This window comes from Salvelinus namaycush, chromosome 33 (genome assembly GCF_016432855.1).
Source record: "Salvelinus namaycush isolate Seneca chromosome 33, SaNama_1.0, whole genome shotgun sequence".
Taxonomy (NCBI): Eukaryota; Metazoa; Chordata; class Actinopteri; order Salmoniformes; family Salmonidae; genus Salvelinus; species Salvelinus namaycush.
This window is the reverse complement of record NC_052339.1, coordinates 3,321,529-3,342,851: the sequence shown is the minus strand read 5'-3', so window position 1 is coordinate 3,342,851 and position 21,323 is coordinate 3,321,529. Positions and strand designations below refer to the sequence as shown.

The window sequence follows — 21,323 nt, the reverse complement described above, 5'->3', positions numbered from 1 at the left end:
TCCCTGTTCACCCAAGACTGCGTGGCCAAATACGACTCCAACACCATCATTCAGTTTGTGACACAACAGTGGTAGGCCTGATCACCGACAACAATGAGCCTATAGGGAGGAGGTCAGAGAACTGGCAGTGTGGTGCCCTCAATGTGAGCAAGACAAAGGAGCTGATTGTGGACTACAGGAAAAGGCCGAACAAGCCCCCATTAACATCGACGGGGCTGTAGTGGAGCGGGATGAGAGTTTCAAGTTCCTTATTGTCCACATCACCAACGAACTATCATGGTCCAACCCCACCAAGACAGTCGTGAAGAGGGCACGACAAAACCTATTCCCCCTCAGGAGACTGAAAAGATTTGGCATGGGTCCCCAGATCCTCAAAAGGTTCTACAGCTGGACCATCGAGAGTATCCTGACCGGTTGCATCACCCGCAGTGTATGGCAACTGCTCGGCATCTGACTGTAAGGCGCTACAGAGGGTAGTGCGTATGGCTCGGTACATCACTGGGGCCAAGCTTCCTGCCATCCAGGACCTATAAAATAAGCGGTGTCAGAGGAAAGCCCATAAAATTGTCATTGACTCCAGTCACCCAAGTCATAGACTGTTTTCTCTGCTATCGCACAGCAAACGGTGCTGGAACACCTAGTCTAGGACCAAAAGGCTCCTTAAGAGCTTCTACCCCCAAGCCATAAGAATGCTGAATAATTAATCAAATTGCCATCAGACTATTTACATTGACACACCCCCCCCACTCGTTTTGTGCACTGCTGCTTCTCGCTGTTTATTATCTATGCATGCTCACTTCTCCCCTACCTACATGTACAAATTACCTCAACTAACCTGTACCCCCGCACACTGACTCGGTACCCCCTGTATATGGCTATTGTGTTGTTTTTTTGTCATTTTTTACTTTAGTTTATTTGGTAAATATTTTCTTGACTCTTCTTGAACTGCACTGTTGGTTAAGGGCTTGTAAGTAAGTGTTTCACGGTAAGGTCTACACTTGTTGTGATCTGATACAGTCACAGGGAGACGCCAGGGAGGGGTGCATGAGAGCGTGTCTGTACAATACATGGCTCTTATATGACATATTACAGTCAGTGTTGTGTCTTTCATTCTTATCTACAATACACGATTACTGCGCATAACCAGACTCCTGATTTCCTGTAAACCCTACCCCGACTGTTGAAGTGAAGTACAGTTCAGCGTTTTAACTCTTCAGCGCTCCAGGCTTCACACATGCCTTAACTCCAGGATTCTAATTTACATAGGGATTTAAACTGTTAGAAATAGTGAAATACTGAAAACTTACAAAGAGCGAATATGAAATAGACCTATTCTGACTCAAAACTGTGACTTTCCAGAAGCTGAGACTGTAAGGTAGGTAAACGTTTGACTAGATATCTTTACGGAGAAGAGCGTGTACTATAACTGCACTGTAATAATTCTGCCATTGGTAAAAGTACAGCCACACACAAGCTAACTATTTGGCAAGTAGCAAAACTATAGTCTTAAACCATCGAGTTATAGATGTTTATTAATGGTTTGTAAACTACATAACAATGGAAAGTGTTGAAAGGAAATGGAACTTTCCCTGTACACAATTACACCAATGTTTTTTTCTGTCTTACAGAAGTTCTGCTTTCCTGTAACTTCACCTTTCTGGAGGTGTTTCACCAAACTCAATTACCAAAGGGCTGTTTGTGACCTTCACTCTCCCGAACACAACACCGGGATTCTTAAGGACAAAGTTAGAACTAAAGGTTAAAGTATACTGCCAGTAGTGCTGTTACTGTATCTGGTGTTCTACGATGACAACATCTATTCCTGTCCCTAAGCTGCTGATGGACATTCTGGAAGAGCTGGGTGAAAATGACCTGAAAAGATTTCAGTGGTACATGATTCAGAACAAGTTTGAAAGCTGTCCCTCCATCCCATCAAGTCAACTGCAGAATGCAAAGAAGGAGGAAACGGTGGATACGCTGGTGCGAACCTATGGAGAGAATATGGCTGTGGATGTCACACTGGATATCCTACGTAGAATGAAAAACAATAACCTTGCTGACCAGTTAACTGAAGGTAGCCAGTGGTATATGAAATTAATCAATATCCATGACCACATTGTATTGATCATTTCCACATTTTGTAATTCTGGGTCAAATCTTAGTGCTAATTTCAAAGGTGGAACTAAAAACATTTCATTTCAGCTTGGAAGGAGCGTATAAAGATCTCTCCGTCAGTGGCACCATCTGAGAAAATGGCTTCCAGATCGTCTCTCCTAGAGGAGGATCTCTCTTGTCCTGTGTGTGGGGAAATCTTCAAGTGTCCTCTCATCCTGTCCTGTAGCCACAGCTTCTGTAAAGAATGTCTGGAGAAGACCTGGAAAAAGACCCCGTCTCGGGGCTGTCCACTTTGCAGGAGCACATCTTCGATGGAATTACCTAACCTGGCTTTGAAGAACTTGTGTGAGTCCTTCTTACAGATGACTGAAAAGAGAGGTGAGACGAGTCTGGTAAGTCCTTTATGTTGGCATCAGGATCTAAGGAGCTCTGCAGTCTACATAGTTAAAGATTCAAGATCTTCTGTGCAGCTGCAGGAACACACAATTTGATTAATGTGTTCATAGGACAGCTGTAGTTCTGGAACTTGAACTTTTTTCAAAAAACCTCTACTGCAGCAAGGTATATTCTTAATGTAACAAACTCTCGCAGGGTGACACCAAGAGCCAAGTTAATTAGCCATCATCTAACAATAACCTATGTAATTAAATACATTTATGAAAAATATATTATTGATGATGCAGTTACATCAATTGATATATAATTAATTCATTAATTGAACTGCAGAAAATCTTACAGATTGTGTCTTTCACTGGGTCACTGATTCCCTGTCTCTGCAGTTTACATTTACATTTTCCCTCAATAAAGAAGTTAGTAAGGTTGTTCCAACAATTTGGTGGATTTTGAAGTGTAACTTGGTCAAAAATAAATCTGTCATAAAGAATACATTTCAAGAGGTTAAATAAAATAAAAAATATAGTAAGTGCCTATCAAGTGCCAAATAAAGTATAGGGTTGACCGTAACAGGGTTGATGATTTCATCTTAAATCAGCCATAAATCCCCTTGTGACAGGGGGAATGGAAGCTTGTTGTGTGCAACAGGGAGTGTCAATTGAATGCAAGCTTTAAAAAATTATAGATATTGTTAAAATGTTTCTAGTCTGTCTATGAGTAACAGGGTTGACTCGTTATGCTCGACCCACTCAGTTTTCCTCCACAAAACACCAGAAAATGGCCAAAAAGCATAGAACCAGCTCACCTGGTTTTACACTATGATTTTAATATTAGAAGTCTGTTTCTTTTGAAAAAAAAAATATTTAAAAAGGAATAGTTTCACCATATTAAAACGAGAGTTCAGTTCACATAACAGGGTTGACTTTAAAACGAGGGACAGACGTAAATGATACACTAATCACATAAAATTAAAAATAATCTTCAGAAATTACTTTGTCAACGCAACAAAATAACTAGGGCTTTACAATTATGGTGCAAAGTTTGGGGTTAAGTGGGTAAAAATCTTCCTTGAAGTCAAGGGTGCACGGAGGGACAAGTCAAAATGCTGCATTTTGGCACTTTAGCAAGTCTATAATCGTATAAAAAAATCAGATTTATTGAATAATCCATGGGGTCTATATTAAAGGGCACTTCAATTAATATACAGATGTAGGATATTAATTTGATCACTCTTTTGATGCTGAGAATTTTCCTGCACAAAAGAAAATGCAAACTTGTAGTGTATTTGAGTTTTAAAAAGGCTTCAGAAGATTGTCATTTCAACTTTGAAATTTCAGACTTGATTTGCCCTAATGGAAAATGTATCAACAACTACAAAAATGTCTATTTAATTATGATTGACATTTCCTATTTTCCTGATAAAGCAAAATGGCTCAAATGAAGATCCTACATCTGTAACAGGCTTATAAAATTCAATATTGGTTCACAATTTCTGAATGACTCAGTAGAGTTTGACTCAGTAGAGTTTAAGGTTACAGCTGAGTAACACAGTTAGACTGCTCTCTCTCTCTCCAGTAAAATGAGTTTCTTTCAATGAGGTTATGTCCTATTACAGGATGAAGTCTCATTCCAGACTGGCCTAAAGCCCCTTGAAGAGAAGCTGAAGGACTTTAAGAAAATTCAACAAATCTGTGATCAAACAACTAAACACATTAAGGTGAGTACAAGTCAAACAAGGTTGCAGCAACAATGGACTTCACTTGTGAAAGCTATTCCTCTCACTGTTTTCAGAGCCAGGCCCAGAACACAGAGAGGCAGATTGAGGAGGAGTTTGAGAAGCTTTACCAGTTTCTACGACAGGAAGAGAAGGCCAGGATAGCTGCAGTGAGGGAGGAAGAGCAGCAGAAGATTCAGATGATGAAGAAGATTGAAGAGATGACCAGGGGTACATTATCACTTTCAGACACGATCAGAGACATAGAGGAGCTGCGAACTGAAGACATCTCATTGGTGCAGGTAAGAACTGCTCTCTTTCAGACATATCATGTAATATGTTTTTACATAGATTCTAAATACATTCCACACAGGAAAAATATATGAATTACATCATTGATAATATTGATAAGTATGCTGTCCTTGTATTCATCTGCAGAACTACAAGGCCATGATAGAAAAGTAAGTGATTATGCCTCCTCTCTCTTCTCTCTGGTTCTGAACCCAACCCCAAAGCATCACTGACTCCTGAATGTTTTCCTAGGACCCAGTGCACACTGCCCAATCCAAAGCTGCTCTCAGGAGCACTGATAAATGTAGCCAAACACCTGGGCAACCTGCAGTTCAGAATCTGGGAGAAGATGCAAGGGATCATCAAACACAGTGAGTACGGCACAATACAATACATCTATTAATATGGTAAGTACTTTCATAATACATTATTGATAGTTTATTTTGAAGGAGTTGGGCAGGTCCACACCGTACATATTTATATTGGATAGGATAGAAAGGTAAAGATGTAAGGGAGTGTTCTGAAATAGCATAGGCCGAATTCGTACCCATGCTGCAGCAATATATGTATTCCTGAGGCTTAGACCACTAGAACTCCCCAGGTCACAAATTATTGATCGTTTATATTATATTCTCTAACCAACAGAATGTCTTTCTTTGTCTTACAGCTCCCGTGATTCTGGACCCCAACACTGCTGCCCCTTGGCTGTCTCTGTCTGATGATCTGACCAGTGTGAGTCAAAAATGGCAGCAGCAACCTACGAACCTAGAACGGTTTGAGAATTATCAAATTGTACTGGGCTCTGAAGGGTTCAGCTCAGGAAAGCACAGCTGGGAGGTGGAGGTGGGGGACCATCCTCTCTGGGATATGGGTGTGGCCGAAGAGTCCATCGAGAGGAAGAAAAATCTGACTGTATCACCAGAATGTGGAATCTGGGCTATTTGGTTGAGGAACAGCAAGTACATAGCAGGAGTAGGCGAGATCCTCCCTCTGCAGAGGAGACCCGAGAGGATCAAAGTGCAGCTGGACTATGACAGTGGGGAAGTATCTTTCTACGACTCCAAATATATGACTCACATCTACACTTACAAAGACATCAAATTTAAAGAGAGGATGTACCCATACTGTATGGTTGGACCCAGTAGTAATGCCACCAACCCTGATATAAAGATCTGCCCATCAGAGGTGTCTCTGACAATGTTATCTCAGTGAGGTGTGTGTTCCTGTGTCTTTGTGTGTGTGAATTATTAACTTTGATAATGACGGTGATTATGTCTTGAAGATGAAATCAGATGAGCGATGAATCTGTTTATCTCTGTTAGTGTGTCAAGTGAAGTAATGTGTGTGTGATTCCAGTTTCTCACAATAATGGTCAACTGGTATAATTTCTACTCTTTTAAATTCTGTATAATAGTGTATGGTGTGTGTGGTGGTTGGGGGGTGGTGGGTGGGGTTATTTTACTTTATCCACCTTCTGTTGACTTTGTTGAATTTTGTATTTGAATTATGCTACATCCATTTTTGGATTTATAAGTAAATTATATTTACCCATTGATTCTCGAAGAATATACTGTATGTTATAAATGCCTCATGAGCTTAGTACAACTGTCAAACCACATCAGAACCCATATCAAACGGTATTTGTCACGTGCTTCATGGACAACAGGTGTAGACTAACAGTGAAATGCTTACTTACGGGTCCTCTTCCATCAATGCAGAGTTAGATAACATAAGAAATAGTGAGAAGAATCTAATAAAAAATAGAAATAGTGACACGAGGAATAAATACACAGTGAATAATGAGTAAAAATAAAGAGTAAAAATAACATGGCTGTATACAGGAAGTAGAAAAGCACAGAGTACAGGGAGTACCAGTACCACGTCGTGCAGGGATACGAGGTAATTGAGGTAGCTGCTGTATGTACTGTACATATAGGTAGAGGTAAAGTGACTAGGCAACAGGATAGATAATAGACAGTAGAAGCAGCATAAGTGGTGTGTGTGTGTGTGTGCATGTTATGTGTGTGTGTGGGCATATGTAAGGTGTGTGTGGGGGTGGGGGGTAAGTGTAAGAATGTGTGAGTGTGTGGGTAAAGTCCAGTGTGTGTGCATAGAGTCAGTGCAAGAGAGTTAGTGCAATGTTTGGAAACAAACACTATATAGCCTATGCAGTCTATAATTGTGGGTTCTATTCATTCCGCATCGCGGAAGTTGAGCTTTACAACATGATTGAAATTTAAAGGCAATGTTCCTGCTTTAGCGTAGCCTGCATTCACGGTAAACGCTGCATGTGTCAGGTAAATCGAAAATTACCTTTACATTTCTATCTCGGAATGTGTAACGCTTCTGTAATGCTTCAGCTGTACAGATTGAATAGAGCCCTTTGATATAATGGATGGTGTGTCCTTGCATCCATAGCTCTGTCTATGAATTTGAGAGTGGTTACATTTCTCCAGCCCCATCCCTCAGCTTTTTACCGACACAAGGGTGGGGATCACTTTAAGGGCCACGCTGTATGACATGTTCCTCTAGGAAATCGCACTTGAATTGTAAAAAAGGATTTTAGACCAGGAAATGTTTTTGCCTCCATCTTTTTTTGATTGGACATAACTTTATGTAGGCGTGTCTTCGACGGCTACCAAATTAAACCCAAAAATTGAACGAGACGTTAACGCAGAAGCTGACACTATATTAATTCTTTCTGTATTTTTGTTAGCTAGCTAACCCACAAAATGCCTGCTACTTCTGACATACATACAGCAGCATCTTGTAATAACGAAGAGCCAAAGAAAGCAGATAGTCAGGTCGGAAACACGTCGTTGTCTCTCTTCTGTGATGAACGCGGGTATCTGAATCAATGTGAATACATTCTGCAACACGGCAACCGAAAGGGAGACCGAACAGGAACGGGGGTCATCTCTGTTTTTTGGCTCACAATCGAGATACAGTCTCCGGGGTAAATCGCTGAAGTTACTTTTCTGTGTGTGCTGGAAGTTGTGCGTATGTGTTTCAAGTTTGAAACGCACGACTGAAACCAATGTAATATTTTGACATGGTGGGAATTGCATGCAACAACAAAGCACTACCTCCTGACTGTTCAAATGACTAGCTAACTATTTCAAATCAAATACATTTGTATTGGTTACATACATGGTTAGCAGATGCTAACATGGTTAGCATGTTAATGCGAGTGTTGCGAAGTGCTTGTGCTTCTAGTTCCGACCGTGCAGTAACATCTAACAAGTAATCTAAGAATTCCACAACAACTACCTATTACACACAAATCTAAAGGGACGGAATAAGAATATGTACATATAAAGATATGGATGGGCAATGACAGAGCGGCATAGGCAAGATGCAATAGATGGTATAAAATACAGTATATACATATGAGATGAGTAATGTAAGATATGTAAACATTATTAAAGTGGCATTATTTAAAGTTACTAGTGATCCATTTATTAAAGTGGCCAATGATTCGAGTCTGTATGTAGGCAGCAGCCTCTCTGTGTTAGTGATGGCTGTTTAACAGTCTGATGGCCTTGAGATAGAAACTGTTTTTCAGTCTCTCGGTCCCTGCTTTGATGCACCTGTACTGACCTCGCCTTCTGGATGGTAGCGGGGTGAACAGGCAGTGGATCGGGTGGTTGTTGTCCTTGATCTGTTTGGCCTTCCTGTGACATCGGGTGCTGTAGGTGTCCTGGAGGGCAGGTAGTTTCCCCCCGGTGATGCATTGTGAGTTTGTGAGTGTTTTAGTTGACAAGCCAAATTTCTTCAGCCTCCTGTGTGGGTGGACAATTTCAGTTTGTCCGTGATGTGTACCCAGAGGAAATTAAAACTTTCCACTCTCTCTACTGCTGTCCCGTCGATGTAGATAGGGGGGTGTTCCCTCTGCTGTTTCCTGAACTCCACGATCATCTCCTTTGTTTTGTTGACGTTGAGTGAGAGGTTGTTTTCCTGACACTACACTCTGAGTGCCCGCACCTCCTCCCTGTAGGCTGTCTCGTCGTTGTTGGTAATCAAGCCCACTACTATTGTGTCGTCTGCAAACTTGATGATTGAGTTGGAGGCGTGCATGGCCACACAGTCATAGGTGAACAGGGAGTACAGGATGGGGCCGAGCACGCACCCTTGTGGGGCCCCAGTGTTGAGGATCAGCGAAGTGGAGATGTTGTTTCCTACCTTCACCCCTGTGGGCGGCCCGTCAGAAAGCCCAGGACCCAATTGCACAGGGCGGGGTTGAGACTCAGGGCCTCAAGCTTAATGACGAGCTTGGAGGGTACTATGATGTTGAAAGCTGAGTTGTAGTCAATGAATAGCATTCTTACAAAGGTATTCCTCTTGTCCAGATGGGATAGGGCAGTGTGCAGTCTGATGGCGATTGCATCGTCTGTGGACCTGTTGGGGCAGTATGCAAACTGAAGTGGGTCATGGGTGGCAGGTAAGGTGGAGGTGATATGATCCTTGACTAGTCACTCAAATCACTTCATGATGACGTAAGTGAGTGCTACGGGGCGGTAGTCAGTCATTTAGTTCAGTTATCTTTGCCTTCTTGGGTACAGGAACAATGGTGGCCATCTTGAAGCATGTGGGGACAGCAGACTGGGATAGGGAGAGATTAAATATGTCCGTAAACACACCAGCCAGCTGGTCTGCGCATTCTCTGAGGACGCGGCTAAGGATGTCGTCTGGGCCAGTAGCCTTGCGAGGGTTAACATGTTAAAATGTCTTACTCATGTCGGTCACGGAGAAGGAGAGGGGGAGGGGCGCAGTCCTTAGTAGCAGGCCGCGTCTTTGGCACTGTATTATCCTCAAAGCGGGCAAAGGTGTTTAGTTTGTCTGAAAGCAAGACGTCGGTGTCAGTGACTTGGCTGGATTTATTTTCGTAGTCCGTAATTGCCTGTAGACCCTAGGTCTTATGTCTGAGCCGTTGAATTGCGACTCCACTTTGTACCTACACCGACATTTCGCTTGTTTGATTGCCTTGCGGAGGGAATAACTACACTGTTTATATTCAGCCATATTCCCAGTCACATTTCCATGGTTAAATGCGGTGGTTGATCTATCCACGGTTTCTGGTTAGGGTAGGTTTTAATAGTCACAGTGGGTACAACAGTGGGTACATCTAAAATGCACTTCCTTATAAACTCACTCACTGAATAAGCGTATAAATCAACGTTATTCTTTGAGGCTGCCCGGAACATTTCCCAGTCTGCATGATCAATACAATCTTGAAGCGTGGATTCCGTCAGACCAGCGTTGAATGGTTCTTGTCACAGGTACATCCCGTTTGAGTTTCTGCCTATAGGACAGTAGGAGCAAAATGGAGTCGTGGTTGGATGTGCCGAAGGGAGGGCGGGGTAGGGTCTTGTACGCATCGCGGAAGTTAGAGTAGCAAATTTGAGTGTATTGCCCACGGTCCAGTGTATTGCCCACGCAACAATCAATGTGCTGGTAGAATATAAGAAGCCTTGTTCTCAAATTTGCTTTGTTAAAATCCCCAGCTACAATAAATGCAGCCTCAGGATATATGGTTTCCAGTTTACATAGAGTCCAGTGAAGCTCCTTGAGGGCCGTCGTGGTGTCTGCTTGAGGGGGGATATGCACGGCTGTGACAATAACTGACGAGAATTCTCTTAATATGGTCGGTATTTGATTGTAAGGAATTCTAGGTCAGGTGAACAAAAGGACTTGAGTTCCTGTATGATGTTATTACACCATGAGTCGTTAATAATGAAGCATACACCCCTGTCCTTCTTCTTCCTGAGAGATGTTTATTTCTGTCGGCGTGACACATGAAGAAACCCTGTGGCTGTACCGACTCCGACAACATATCCCAATAGAGCCATGTTTCCGTGAAACAGAGAATGTTACAATCTCTGATGTCTTTCTGGAAGGCAACCCTTGCCCTAATTTCGTCTACCTTGTTGTCTAGAGACTGGACATTGGCGAGTAATATACTCGGAAGCGGTGGGTACGCCTTCGAAGTCTGACCAGTAGGCCGCTCCGTCTACCTCTTCTGGGGCAACATTGTTTTGGGTCGGCCTCTGGGATTAGATCCAATGTCCTGGTTGGTGGTCCAAAGAAAGGATCTGCTTCGGGAAAGTCGTATTCCTGGTCGTAATGTTGGTAAGTTGACGTCGCTCTTATAGCCAATAGTTCTTCCCGGCTGTATGTAATAACACTAAAGATTTTCTGGGCTAACAATCTAAGAAATAATACATAACAAAACAAAATACTGCATAGTTTTCTAAGGACTCAAAGCGAGGCGACTTGCAAATGTTTATCATTGTTTATCATTCCAGATCAGTTTCCTTTGTTGACAACAAAAAGGGTTTTTCTGGAAAGGAATTCTCGAAAAACTACTTTGGTTTATCAAAGTAAGAATGAAACCATATCCTCTGAAATAATCCACACTTGTGTGTTAGCTAAAATGCATTGAATTGTAGGTCTGCCTACACACTTGCATACCACATCCAGTAGGTGGTGCTCCATACCATACATGGGGCAGAGAAGTTGACAGGTCTTGGTTCTGTGTGTATGCTGTAGGGCTCAACAAATGCCAAGGAGCTCTCAGAGAAAGGGGTGAATATTTGGGATGCAAACGGGTCCCGACACTTCTTGGACAAGATGGGGTTGAGAGACCGGGATGAGGGAGACCTGGGACTAGTGTATAGTTTCCAGTGGAGGCACTATGGTGCGGAATACAGAAATATGCACGCAGGTACGCCACACCCTGACATGGTATTGTAGGATTATGAGTGTTTCATTTAAAAAAATGTAACTTGTGCTTCATTTTCATGGATAATACGGTGTGGACCAACTACAGAAAGTTGACATAATCAAGACCAATCCAGAAGAATCATCATGTGTGCGTGTTACCTCAAAAGGCATCTGACAGTCTTATGACTTCACTGTGTATACACTTAACAGTCAATGTTGGTTTGTATTGCTCACACACCTGTGCCTGTGTTGTTCCCAGACCATATGGCGCTGCCCCCTGCCATGCCCTGTGTCAGTTGTACGTATTTGACGGGAAGCTGCCGTGCCAGCTGTACCAGTGCTCGGGGGACATGGGCCTGGGAGTGCCCTTCAACATCGCCAGCTACGCCATCCTCACCTACATGATCGCCCATATCACAAGACTTGAGGTGGGGCAGACACCAGCTTAAATTCCCTATTCGCTTCGACTCAACGGATGATCTTTTAAGTGTAATGACCGGTCTATAATAAAAGCAGGGTAGTAAAATAAGGTATTTCATTCCTGCCTTTCTCCCTCCAGCCTGGTGAAAGTAGGTTCATGACAGACACAACTGAGATATACACACTGCAGTGACAGGTGTGTAAAGCTATGGCCACACAGATGCATGAAAACAAATACACATTCATCCTTCTGTATTTGTCCATCAAAAGTTCAACTATTTTCGGACTAGTTGCAAAACGGACAAAGGCCTACTTATTGTGCGTTTGACAGACGGTCGTCCATTATCCGTCAATGGATGACTCCCATTGCAAAATCATTGGCTCAATCCATACATTTCGCGGCCCAAACGTGATGACTCTTCCCTTACAGCTCCAGAGAGATTCGGCCCTTCCCCAAGCTGAAGCTCATTCGGATGGTGGAGAAAATAGATGACTTCCGTGCAGAAGACGAAGATCGTTGACTACAATCCCCAACACATCATCAAAATGTAGATGGCAGTTTAAACGGGCTTCAACTAACTACAATGAACAAAAATAAAACACAACAAAAATGAACAAAAATAAAACACAACCTTCGCATAGAGTTGATCAGGCTGTTAATTGTGGCCTGTGGAATGTTGTCCCACGCTTCAATGGCTGTGCGAAGTTGCTGGATATTGGCGGGAACTGGAACACCGTTGGACATGTCGATCCAGACCATCCCAAACATGCTCAATGGGAGACATGTCCGAGTATGCAGGCCATGGAAGAACTGGGACATTTCAGCTTCCTGGAATTGTGTACAGATCCTTGCGACATGGGGCTACGCATCATCATGCTGAAACATGAATGGCGGCGGATGAATGACCCGACAATGAGCCTCCGGATCTCGTCATTGAATCTCTCTGTGCATTAAAATTGCCATCGATTAAAATGCAATTATTAATTTATTGTAGCTTATGCCTGCCCATACCATAACCCCACCATCATGGGTCACTGTTCACAACGTTGAGAGCAAACCGCTTGCCCACACAACACCATATGCCATCCGCCTGGTAGTTGAAACTGCTGCGACGACGAACTGCAGTCCGGTTAGAGGAAGCAGATTTGCTTCCCTGAGACGATTTGACAGTTTGTGCAAACAGTTTCATCATCTGTCCAAGTGGCTGGTCTCAGACGAGCCCTAAGGTGAAGAAGCCAGATATGGAGATCCTGGGCTGGAGTGGTTACACGTGGTCTGCGGCTCTGAGGCCGGTTGGATGTACTAACAAATTCTCTAAAATGACAGAAGTTGCTTATGGTAGAGAAATGTACATTCAATTCTCTGGCAACAGCTCTGGTGGAAATAGGATGTGAGGAATCACAAAGAAATTGAGAAAGAGACCAGGCCTCAGAGCCTTCCCTCATCACCTTGGAGATGCCAATTGCATGCTCCCTCAACTTGACATCTGTGGCATTTTGACAACTGCACATTTTAGTGGTCGTTTGTCCACAGCACAAGCTGCACCTGTGTAATGATCATGCTGTTTAATCAACTTCTTGATATGCCACACCTGTCACGTGGATGGCTTATCTTGGCAAAGGAGAAATGCTCAGTAAAAGGGATGTAAACAAATTAGTGCACAAAACAAAAAAGCTTTGTGTGCATATGGGACATTTCTGGATATTTTATTTCAGCTCATGAAACCAACACTTTAAATGTTGTGTTTATATTTTTGTTCAGTGTAATATCTGGGTGGCGGTTTTCCTTTTGATTTAAATATTCTTGTACAGTACAGTGTCTACCTGTTGCCTTTTTAGATTCAATTGTGTATTTTATGGTTTGTATCACAGGAATTTGGTAAATAAAGAATGTATACATTTACTTAGTTAAAGCTTGATTGGCACAAACATCCCTTTTAGAAACATACAAAAGTGAAATCCTTTCATCTTGTGCAATGATAACCAAATACAGGAATTTTTCAATGGTTACTTAAGAGAGTCATCGTCTGGCAACTATGTGCTTGGTTGAAAAATCTACTTTAACTGCCCGGCTTCCTCCACAACACCGTACTCGTCACTGGAGCTTCTTCCACACTTGCCCCTGAGGGTACTGGTGTGTCTGCACTGACGACTCCAACATCTCACAGGAGTAGCCTGGATCCTGATGGAACAATGACCAACAGAAACCATGGGCAAGACTTAAAGATCCACAGCATTTAAATGAATGACCACAACACCAGATCATTTTGATTAAACCATACCTTTGGAGGCATGTAGTGGGCGTTCTGAATCACAACAGGGCTTTTGAAGTGCTGATGGAGGTGGTCCACAAATTCACACATCCTGAGAAAGAGAAAATATTTTATTTCAGCCCCTGACCACAGCTCAAATAACTACACAGTTATAACCAAATGAAATAATGATGGGGTCATTGTTATATTCTATATTATGTCATTGTAGCTTGAATGGTTTAGAATGACGGGCTGGGATGTCCATGTTCACTCACCGGTTGTCAAGACTGGCAGACACAGAGATGTAGTCAAAGAGAATCAGGTGCTGAACCAGCTCACACAGTCCAACACCTCCAGCATGAGGACACACAGGCACTGGGGAAATAGATTAAAGGATAAACACGCAGCACGGGCACAGAGACACGCACAGCTGGGCTCATACTCATCAAGCATCTGCTGATCTAGGATCAAGTCCCCCCCCCCCCCTGTCCATACAATCTTATCTACAAGGCAAAACTGATCCTAGATTAGCCCTCCTATTCTGAGATGCTTTATGAATATGACCGCTGATGTCTTACCCTTGAACTTGTGGGCCATGAGCAGCACGGCTAGGTTCTCGTTGACACTGCCCAGTCTACAGCTGTCAATCTGGACAAACTGCAATGCTGACGCCTGGAGGAACTGCTTGAACATCACTCTATTATGGCACTGGAGGGGCCACAAGAACAACATTCATTACATATCAGTTAAACTGACTAAATACTGATAGCGCTAGTGTGAAACACTGAACACAATGAGTCAGTAACATTGACACACAGTGAGTCCTAACCTGTTCTCCTGTGGCCACTCCAATGCCAAGCGGAGCCAAGGCCTGCAATGGCAGAACAGAAATGTGAAACTTAAGCAGAAACAAGCATCAAGGCTTTGAGAATAACTTTGTATTCTGAATCCATGACTGTTTCTCAATTTGTGCTGCCGCAATTTCTCACATCCCATCCCCTTCACTCCTCAAAACACATCGGAGAAAAGGTCCAAGGGGAGGGACCTGGGACCTTCTCTAATTCAGTTGAAAAGGAGGCGAGGAAATAGGATAAGGAATCACAAAAAAATTGAGAAAGAGACCAGGCCTCAGATCCTTCCCTCATCACCTTGGAGATGGTAGCATGTCCCAGGATATCGTCAGGGGAGGTGGGCTCTTCGATCCACAGGGGTTTGTACTCAGCCAGCCTGGTCACCCAGGTTATGGCCTCGCCTACGTCCCACCTTTGGTTAGCATCAATCATCTGAAACAGAGAAGACAATTGGCTGCAGAATGACTTGATCCAATCCTGTGCATGAGGTTTACTGAATCCAACGGCATCATAGATTTACCAGTGTGTTGTGGGGTCCAATCATCTGCCGTATGAGGCTACACCGGCGAATGTCATCCTCTAGGTCAGCCCCCACCTTCACTTTGAACTTGGTCCATCCATCATTTAGTGCATCGGTGCACAGCTATAGGAAGATCGAGATACAGAATGACATACAGTGGGGTCCGAAATGATTGACACCCATACCCCCAAGACATGCTAACCTCTCACCATTACCAATAACAAATTGCATATGCTTGATGTAGTCATTGCATGCTAGGACTATGGGACCAAATATTAAACTTTCGACTCCTTTATTCATAAGTCTTCAGGGGTGTCAATTTTGACCCCTATCTTTTTGAGGTCAAAAAAGTATCACTTGTTAAACTCTGAGAAATTGTATTAGTATAGAAAACAATCCACTTTTTTTGCATTCAATATAGCTCAGCATTTTTATTATTTCATACAGTAATTATTGCTCATCTTTATTAAGGGTGTCAATAATTTAGGACCACACTGTATATACTGTTTCCTTATGGGGCCTGGTAAAACGTAGTGCCCTACATAGGGAATAAGGTGCCATTTGGTACTCGGACCATTGCACAGCATGTGTATGAGAGGAGACCTGTTTCAGCAGCTGGTCGGAGTATCCTAGCCAGGCACAGGAGGTGGTATAGGCAGGATAACCCTCCTTCAGCATCTGGTCCACTGAGAGGTCACAGTCATATCAATACACTTCATTAATAAAATTCATATTCCAATAGAGGAAGATACATTTTTATAATTGCAGTACTGAGTATATTATAAGATCGTAGGGCACTTCATACGTCTATGTGTTCATGGAGGAGCAATTACAGCCACTAAAATCCACTTATCAAAGCCATTAACGTCTCAGGCCCTTTAAGTGTGCTTACCTCTCTGCTGCTTCCCCGTCTGAGCTTTCACAAGTATATCTGAGAGAGCGCGAGAGAGAGAGAGCGAACACACAGATCAAAGATAATAGGTAATGGTTTTTGTAGACTACCTTGTGAACCTGTTAAAACAGAGTGCAGATGGCCATTTCAGGCAATAGAGGAACATATTATGGACAGTGTTCAGCAAGACATACCAAGGGCCTCCTGTTCAGTAAGGGCATCAGTGATATATCTGAAGTCGATGCATGAGATGAGCTTGCTGGGGTCCTGAGGGAAGAACACAAGCATGTACAAGCACATGTACATACACTACCTCACCCTAAAACGTGTCTGATTACAGCACATTCCAAGATGTACACATTACATTGTGTCATTCCAAACTTTATCCGCAATAAAGTTCGGCACGACAATTTCATTTGTACACATCTAAAGACCTGCATCACTATACCGAGAGCTTTTCTGTTTCTATAAAGACGCATTTGGAGTTGTTCGAGCCCACATACTACAGAACGAGGATGTCAATCGCTGGTTTGGGTAAGTTTCTGTCTTGACATTTCTAGAACATGCCATTTACATCCAAAATACAGATTTGATTGTCAAAAATAAACTTCTCCTTTAAGTTTGATGTTTTACTCAGGTTAAAAAGCTCTCCATATCAGCAACTTACCATGTCAACAAGCAGCTTCCACAGTGGCTGTTGACAAAAAGGAGAACAGTCATTTTAGCAGGATCTCGACATATGAAATGTCTTGCTATATTGCTTGGCATGCCTGGTCCACTAACATCCATAGTGTCGCTGTCTGATGAAAACCTCAGATCCAAAAATCAACAAAAAATGTAAAGAAAAAACATATATTGAGTACATTTTCTTGGTCCTATGATATGTTCAGAGTACATTGAGGGGTTACTGCTTTCAATTCATTTGAAAAATAAATAAAATCAGTTACAAGGTTCAGACCGCAACGATTGCTGAGGAGGCAATGTGGGCCATGGTCAAAACTAGCACACTATATAGGGGACAGGGTTCCAATGTCTCACCTTGCCCTCGGACCGTGCCCAGAGGTCCCATACTGCATTCAAGACCGCCGCAGTGGCCAACTGAATGACTCCTTTCTCTGGTCCAATCTGGCACAAGACCGGGGGAAAAAAGCTGATTACACACATATTTCAGTGAAGGTTAGTTAATCAGTTTGGATTGATTAGGGTAGTTTGTGTTGGAGTGGCTGTGTACACTCACCCATCGCATCTGTCCATCGCTGGTGAGGAGACGGTAAAATCCACGGAAGTCACTCACAATCTCCTCTAGAGATTTCCCCACAACTAGGGCTGACAGGGCTTCCACAGCACACACAACTGCACAGTTTAAAGGGACAAAAGTTACTCATTTAAAAACAGTACACAGTATTATCCTCAGACTGGCAGATCGGTTCACATTGGGACAACTAGCATGTAATGCATAATCATTTAGAGATCTGGGAGCACCTATGCATACAAAGCCAGACTTGTAGTGTTTACACATTACCACAAGATGTCGCTGTGGATAACATGTATTTAGACTACTAAACAAAGCCCACCAACTATAACACATTGAAAATGGTGCAGGTTGGATCAAGAATCTTACCAATTTCTGTGCCTCTCCCCACAGTAAAAGTCAACCCATATCCTTGCATTCCTTGATCAGTTTCGATGACAACATAGGCGACAGAGTAGTCCGGGTCGGTGTGCTGAAAGAAGCCACATTTATATTTTCCTATATGATCCTTAGGCCTACCATATGTAGGGGTAGATGTGACATGAATAAAGCAAGTGCTGCAGAAATAACTTGTGTCTGCAACTTATGAAAGAAAGCATTCATTGCATTGATGCACGTACCATTGCGTCTGAACCATGTTGCTCCAAAGACGTTGGAAATCTGACATCGCGGACAGTCAACCTTATAATTTTTTTAGGCATTTCGCTCAAATTTTTAGACAGGGAAGTAGCCCGCTAGTGTACTATCGCTTGCTCAACATGGAGTCCCGCAGTCCCGCCCACTGCGACTGGTTGAAATGCCTTTCCGCGTAGGAAAAGTGTGATTCTCACATGACTTTATGCAATCATAGTGGCTACAACCGGATGAACCAGGTTGGCGTTGATTGCAATCTATTTGGAACCGGCTGCCTCTTGGGCTTGAGCCTGGTGCTCCGTTCTGTCCGACGGCAAAAGTGACGCGCATGGAGTAATGACTAGGATTCGGTGTTTTCACATGCAACAGTTATTGGTTTTGATAAAAACGTAGCATTGTTGACAACATGACAGTGCAGAGCAGATTACCGTTCAATTTGAGCAGGGCTCGCCTCCTTTAACGGTTACGTCTGGTCACGTGACGGGCCATAGCCTAGGTAAATCCGGGGCAGTTTAATAGATCTCCGTCAATGTAACAGACACAAAATGAATTCATTAATAATATTAACATTGTGACAGCTCGTGCCTCGACAAGTGACATCAACTCCCCGTTGTCTATATAAAACTATTGCATCTAACGAATTAAACAAAGAATACCACACATTCAAATCTGAAATGTTTAATTTTCCAACTGTACAAATTCCACAGATTAGCATCCATAATTATTTCTCCAACGTTATAACTTGCATTCTAGTCTCAGCTGTCTTTAAAAAAACGTGATATCAACTGTCTGTTGTCTGTATGAAACTGATGAATCTAACGAGTTCAACAAATAGCACACATTTAAAATTGTAATTTTCCAACTGTACAAATTCCACAGATTAGTATCTAAATCATATTTCTCTTTACACCAACTTTATGACTTGCATTCTAGTCTTTGCTGTCCTTTTTTATTTATTTATAAAATTAGGATTTCACAACTTTGTACAAAGCCCTTCTTTAAAACCTCAGCTGACCATGTGTGTTCTGCCCATCTATGCAAGTATGCATGATCAAATGCATCACTGAATTGATGAGTTTAAAGAAAAACAAAGGAGTAAAATGACAACTGTTGATGTGACATGACACATTAAAAAGACCTTTGAGCTTCCTCCTGTTGCAGTCTTAAAATAACTGACTGCTCACGGGTTATGACTACTTTATAAAAACAAAAATGTCAATAAAAACTCATTCTCTTTGTATCTAAACTGAATTAAATCCATTCACACAATAAAATCACATGTAGACAACATAAAACTGTTCAGGTGCTTTGGCAATATTTTCCCATAAAGGCAAAATTGTTACTTTTTTTTAACCATTTTTAGAACTGAAAATGAAACACGTGAGGATGAGTCAAGTATAAAATCCAAAACAGAACGTTTGTTGAAGGACTTCTAAATGTATGTGAAAGAGAAGGCCAAGTCCTCTTTAACATAGGTGTGTAGAAGCAGTTGCTGGCATGTAAATGGCCAAATCAGGTGGTTGTATCAACAAATTCAAATTCTGGAACTATGAGAGAGAACATTTAGTTTGTGTTGTGTAGTGCTATGATATGCGCAGAGACGAGACACATTGGCATGTAGCTTAGTGATCTACAGGGCTGTGGGCTTTGCAAGGAGAGAGCTGAATATTCTCCCATCTCACAGTGATACATTGGTCTGGGGTGAAGTTTCCCCTAGGTACAGATCTAAGATCAGCTTCCCTTTCCATAACAATTAGTAGGGGACATGCTAAATTGAACCAAGATCAGCGTTTAGGGGCAACTTCATCTTACTCCTACATATGCAGAAAATACTCTGTAGTGATCTTTAAAGAGGCTATTTAACTTGGCATAGCAATGGTCTGTCAGGGACAGATAACACAATGGCCTTAGTGTTGTAAAAATGTCCAACTGAAGGACACGAAGGGAAGGCTTCACATGAACCTAGAACCATGTCCGTGATATGAATTATTCTTAGTTACATAGAATAAAATCAACAAATAAAATAGAAAATGAGCAGACAAGACGGACCCACGCAACTGTCCCTGATCCGCGCCACTCAAGTCAATCGTTCAGAAAAACACAGGAGAAAGAAAAGCATTTTCCTGTTGAACTGATGAAATGTACTGAACACAGAACTGCATTATCCTAACTGAAATATTCCCACAGTACTTGACAATATTCTCATCGCTTACCGTACATCCTTCTCTCTCATCCACCATTTTGAAGAGCTCTTATTCCAAGGGCCCCTACCCATCTCTCTCATGTGGCATTTTCACAGTTCAACAAAGATTTTTAGAAACAACAAAACAGAATGATTGGTCACTTCGAAAAATAACATGATCATTAGAACCATGTGGGAAATTGAGGAATAAAAAAAAACAAAGGAACAAAAGGAGTAAAGTCATAGAAACTAAGACCTGTAGTACCTGAAATAAAAAAGACAATAAAATGATCAGTAAAAATTTGTGTAAAAAAAAAAAAAAAAATAGCATTTATTTTTATCATCAAGGATAGCAGTGGTTTGTGCAACTCGATAACCAAGCTTCCAGTTGCCTTTTCTGAAGCACATTATTCATAGCGTTTAATCTCCATGCGTCTGTATCAGAGTCTGTTCCTCCTGGGTGGAGGGATACTTTGCACGGTGAAGGGGTCCAGGGCTGCGCTGCGGCCAGGCCTGACTATAGGTTATCCCCGGGCTGGTACTGTGGCTCCGTGGCTGTGAAGTAGTCCTCCAGGAAGGACTGGATGTACTCGAAGGTGGGCCTCTCGTCGGGGTCCTTCTTCCAGCACAGCTTCATCATCTCGTGGAGGGAGTCGGGACAACCCTGGGGGCAGGGCATACGGTACCCCCGCTCCACCTGCTCCAGGACCTCCCTGTTCACCATGCCTGAGTGGAGAGAGAGAAATGGAAAGAAAGAGATAAATAATAGAGCGAGGGGGGGGGGGGGGGTTAGTTTGTTTAGTGCCCATTACATTAACTGTGCAGTCAACCGTATCAGTTAGGTCACGCAATAAAATCAAGATTATCCACAACAAAACTAGGTCTGTGATCTAATTCCATTGAGAAGTCGCTCCAATCGCTTCACTAGCCTATATTACACCCCCTCCTCCCTCCCCCTCAAAAAGCATAAATAAAAAGGAGGCCTGAATCAGGGGTTGGAATCGGTTCAGGGAACAGAACCAAAAACAATGACATTTTTCAAGGAACAGAATCAGAATCAGTAATGAAAGTGTTTCTATACTGTT

At 42.5% G+C, this 21,323-nt stretch overlaps 4 protein-coding genes and 1 pseudogene across 5 annotated transcripts in view; 3 read left to right on the top strand and 2 right to left on the bottom strand.

The window, feature by feature from the left end:
• Positions 1–2,213: 2,213 nt before the first annotated feature.
• Positions 2,214–4,964, top strand: LOC120028092 (nuclear factor 7, brain-like). The gene is made up of 4 exons (XM_038973255.1): positions 2,214–2,507; positions 4,124–4,225; positions 4,300–4,524; positions 4,766–4,964. The coding sequence occupies exons 1-4, from the start codon at positions 2,253–2,255 to the stop codon at positions 4,886–4,888; spliced, it is 705 nt and encodes a 234-aa protein (XP_038829183.1). The 5' UTR covers positions 2,214–2,252; the 3' UTR covers positions 4,889–4,964.
• A 140-nt stretch (positions 4,965–5,104) lies between these two features.
• Positions 5,105–5,928, top strand: LOC120027640 (zinc-binding protein A33-like; the record flags this gene model as incomplete). The annotated part of the gene is made up of 1 exon (XM_038972637.1): positions 5,105–5,928. A coding segment is annotated over one exon (621 nt), but the record flags the coding sequence as incomplete, so codon positions are not given.
• A 1,317-nt stretch (positions 5,929–7,245) lies between these two features.
• On the top strand, positions 7,246–11,685 carry LOC120027639 (annotated as a pseudogene).
• A 1,662-nt stretch (positions 11,686–13,347) lies between these two features.
• enosf1 (enolase superfamily member 1) lies at positions 13,348–18,319 on the bottom strand. The gene is made up of 15 exons (XM_038972783.1): positions 18,044–18,319; positions 17,793–17,895; positions 17,409–17,524; positions 17,210–17,296; positions 16,839–16,865; positions 16,366–16,438; positions 16,172–16,210; positions 15,883–15,965; positions 15,280–15,402; positions 15,057–15,191; positions 14,738–14,779; positions 14,487–14,616; positions 14,184–14,283; positions 13,939–14,020; positions 13,348–13,838 (listed from the first exon to the last, which is right to left on the bottom strand). Exons 1-15 carry the CDS (start codon positions 18,122–18,124, stop codon positions 13,752–13,754), a joined length of 1,308 nt encoding a protein of 435 aa, XP_038828711.1. The 5' UTR covers positions 18,125–18,319; the 3' UTR covers positions 13,348–13,751.
• A 405-nt stretch (positions 18,320–18,724) lies between these two features.
• LOC120027831 (tyrosine-protein kinase Yes-like) overlaps positions 18,725–21,323 on the bottom strand; it is a 60,332-nt gene continuing 57,733 nt past the window's right edge. For both annotated transcript variants that reach the window (XM_038972885.1, XM_038972884.1), the window contains one exon: positions 18,725–20,964. In XM_038972885.1, the coding sequence (XP_038828813.1) occupies positions 20,756–20,964 (209 nt within the window). In that variant the 3' untranslated portion in view covers positions 18,725–20,755. The remainder of the gene's footprint in view (positions 20,965–21,323) is intronic.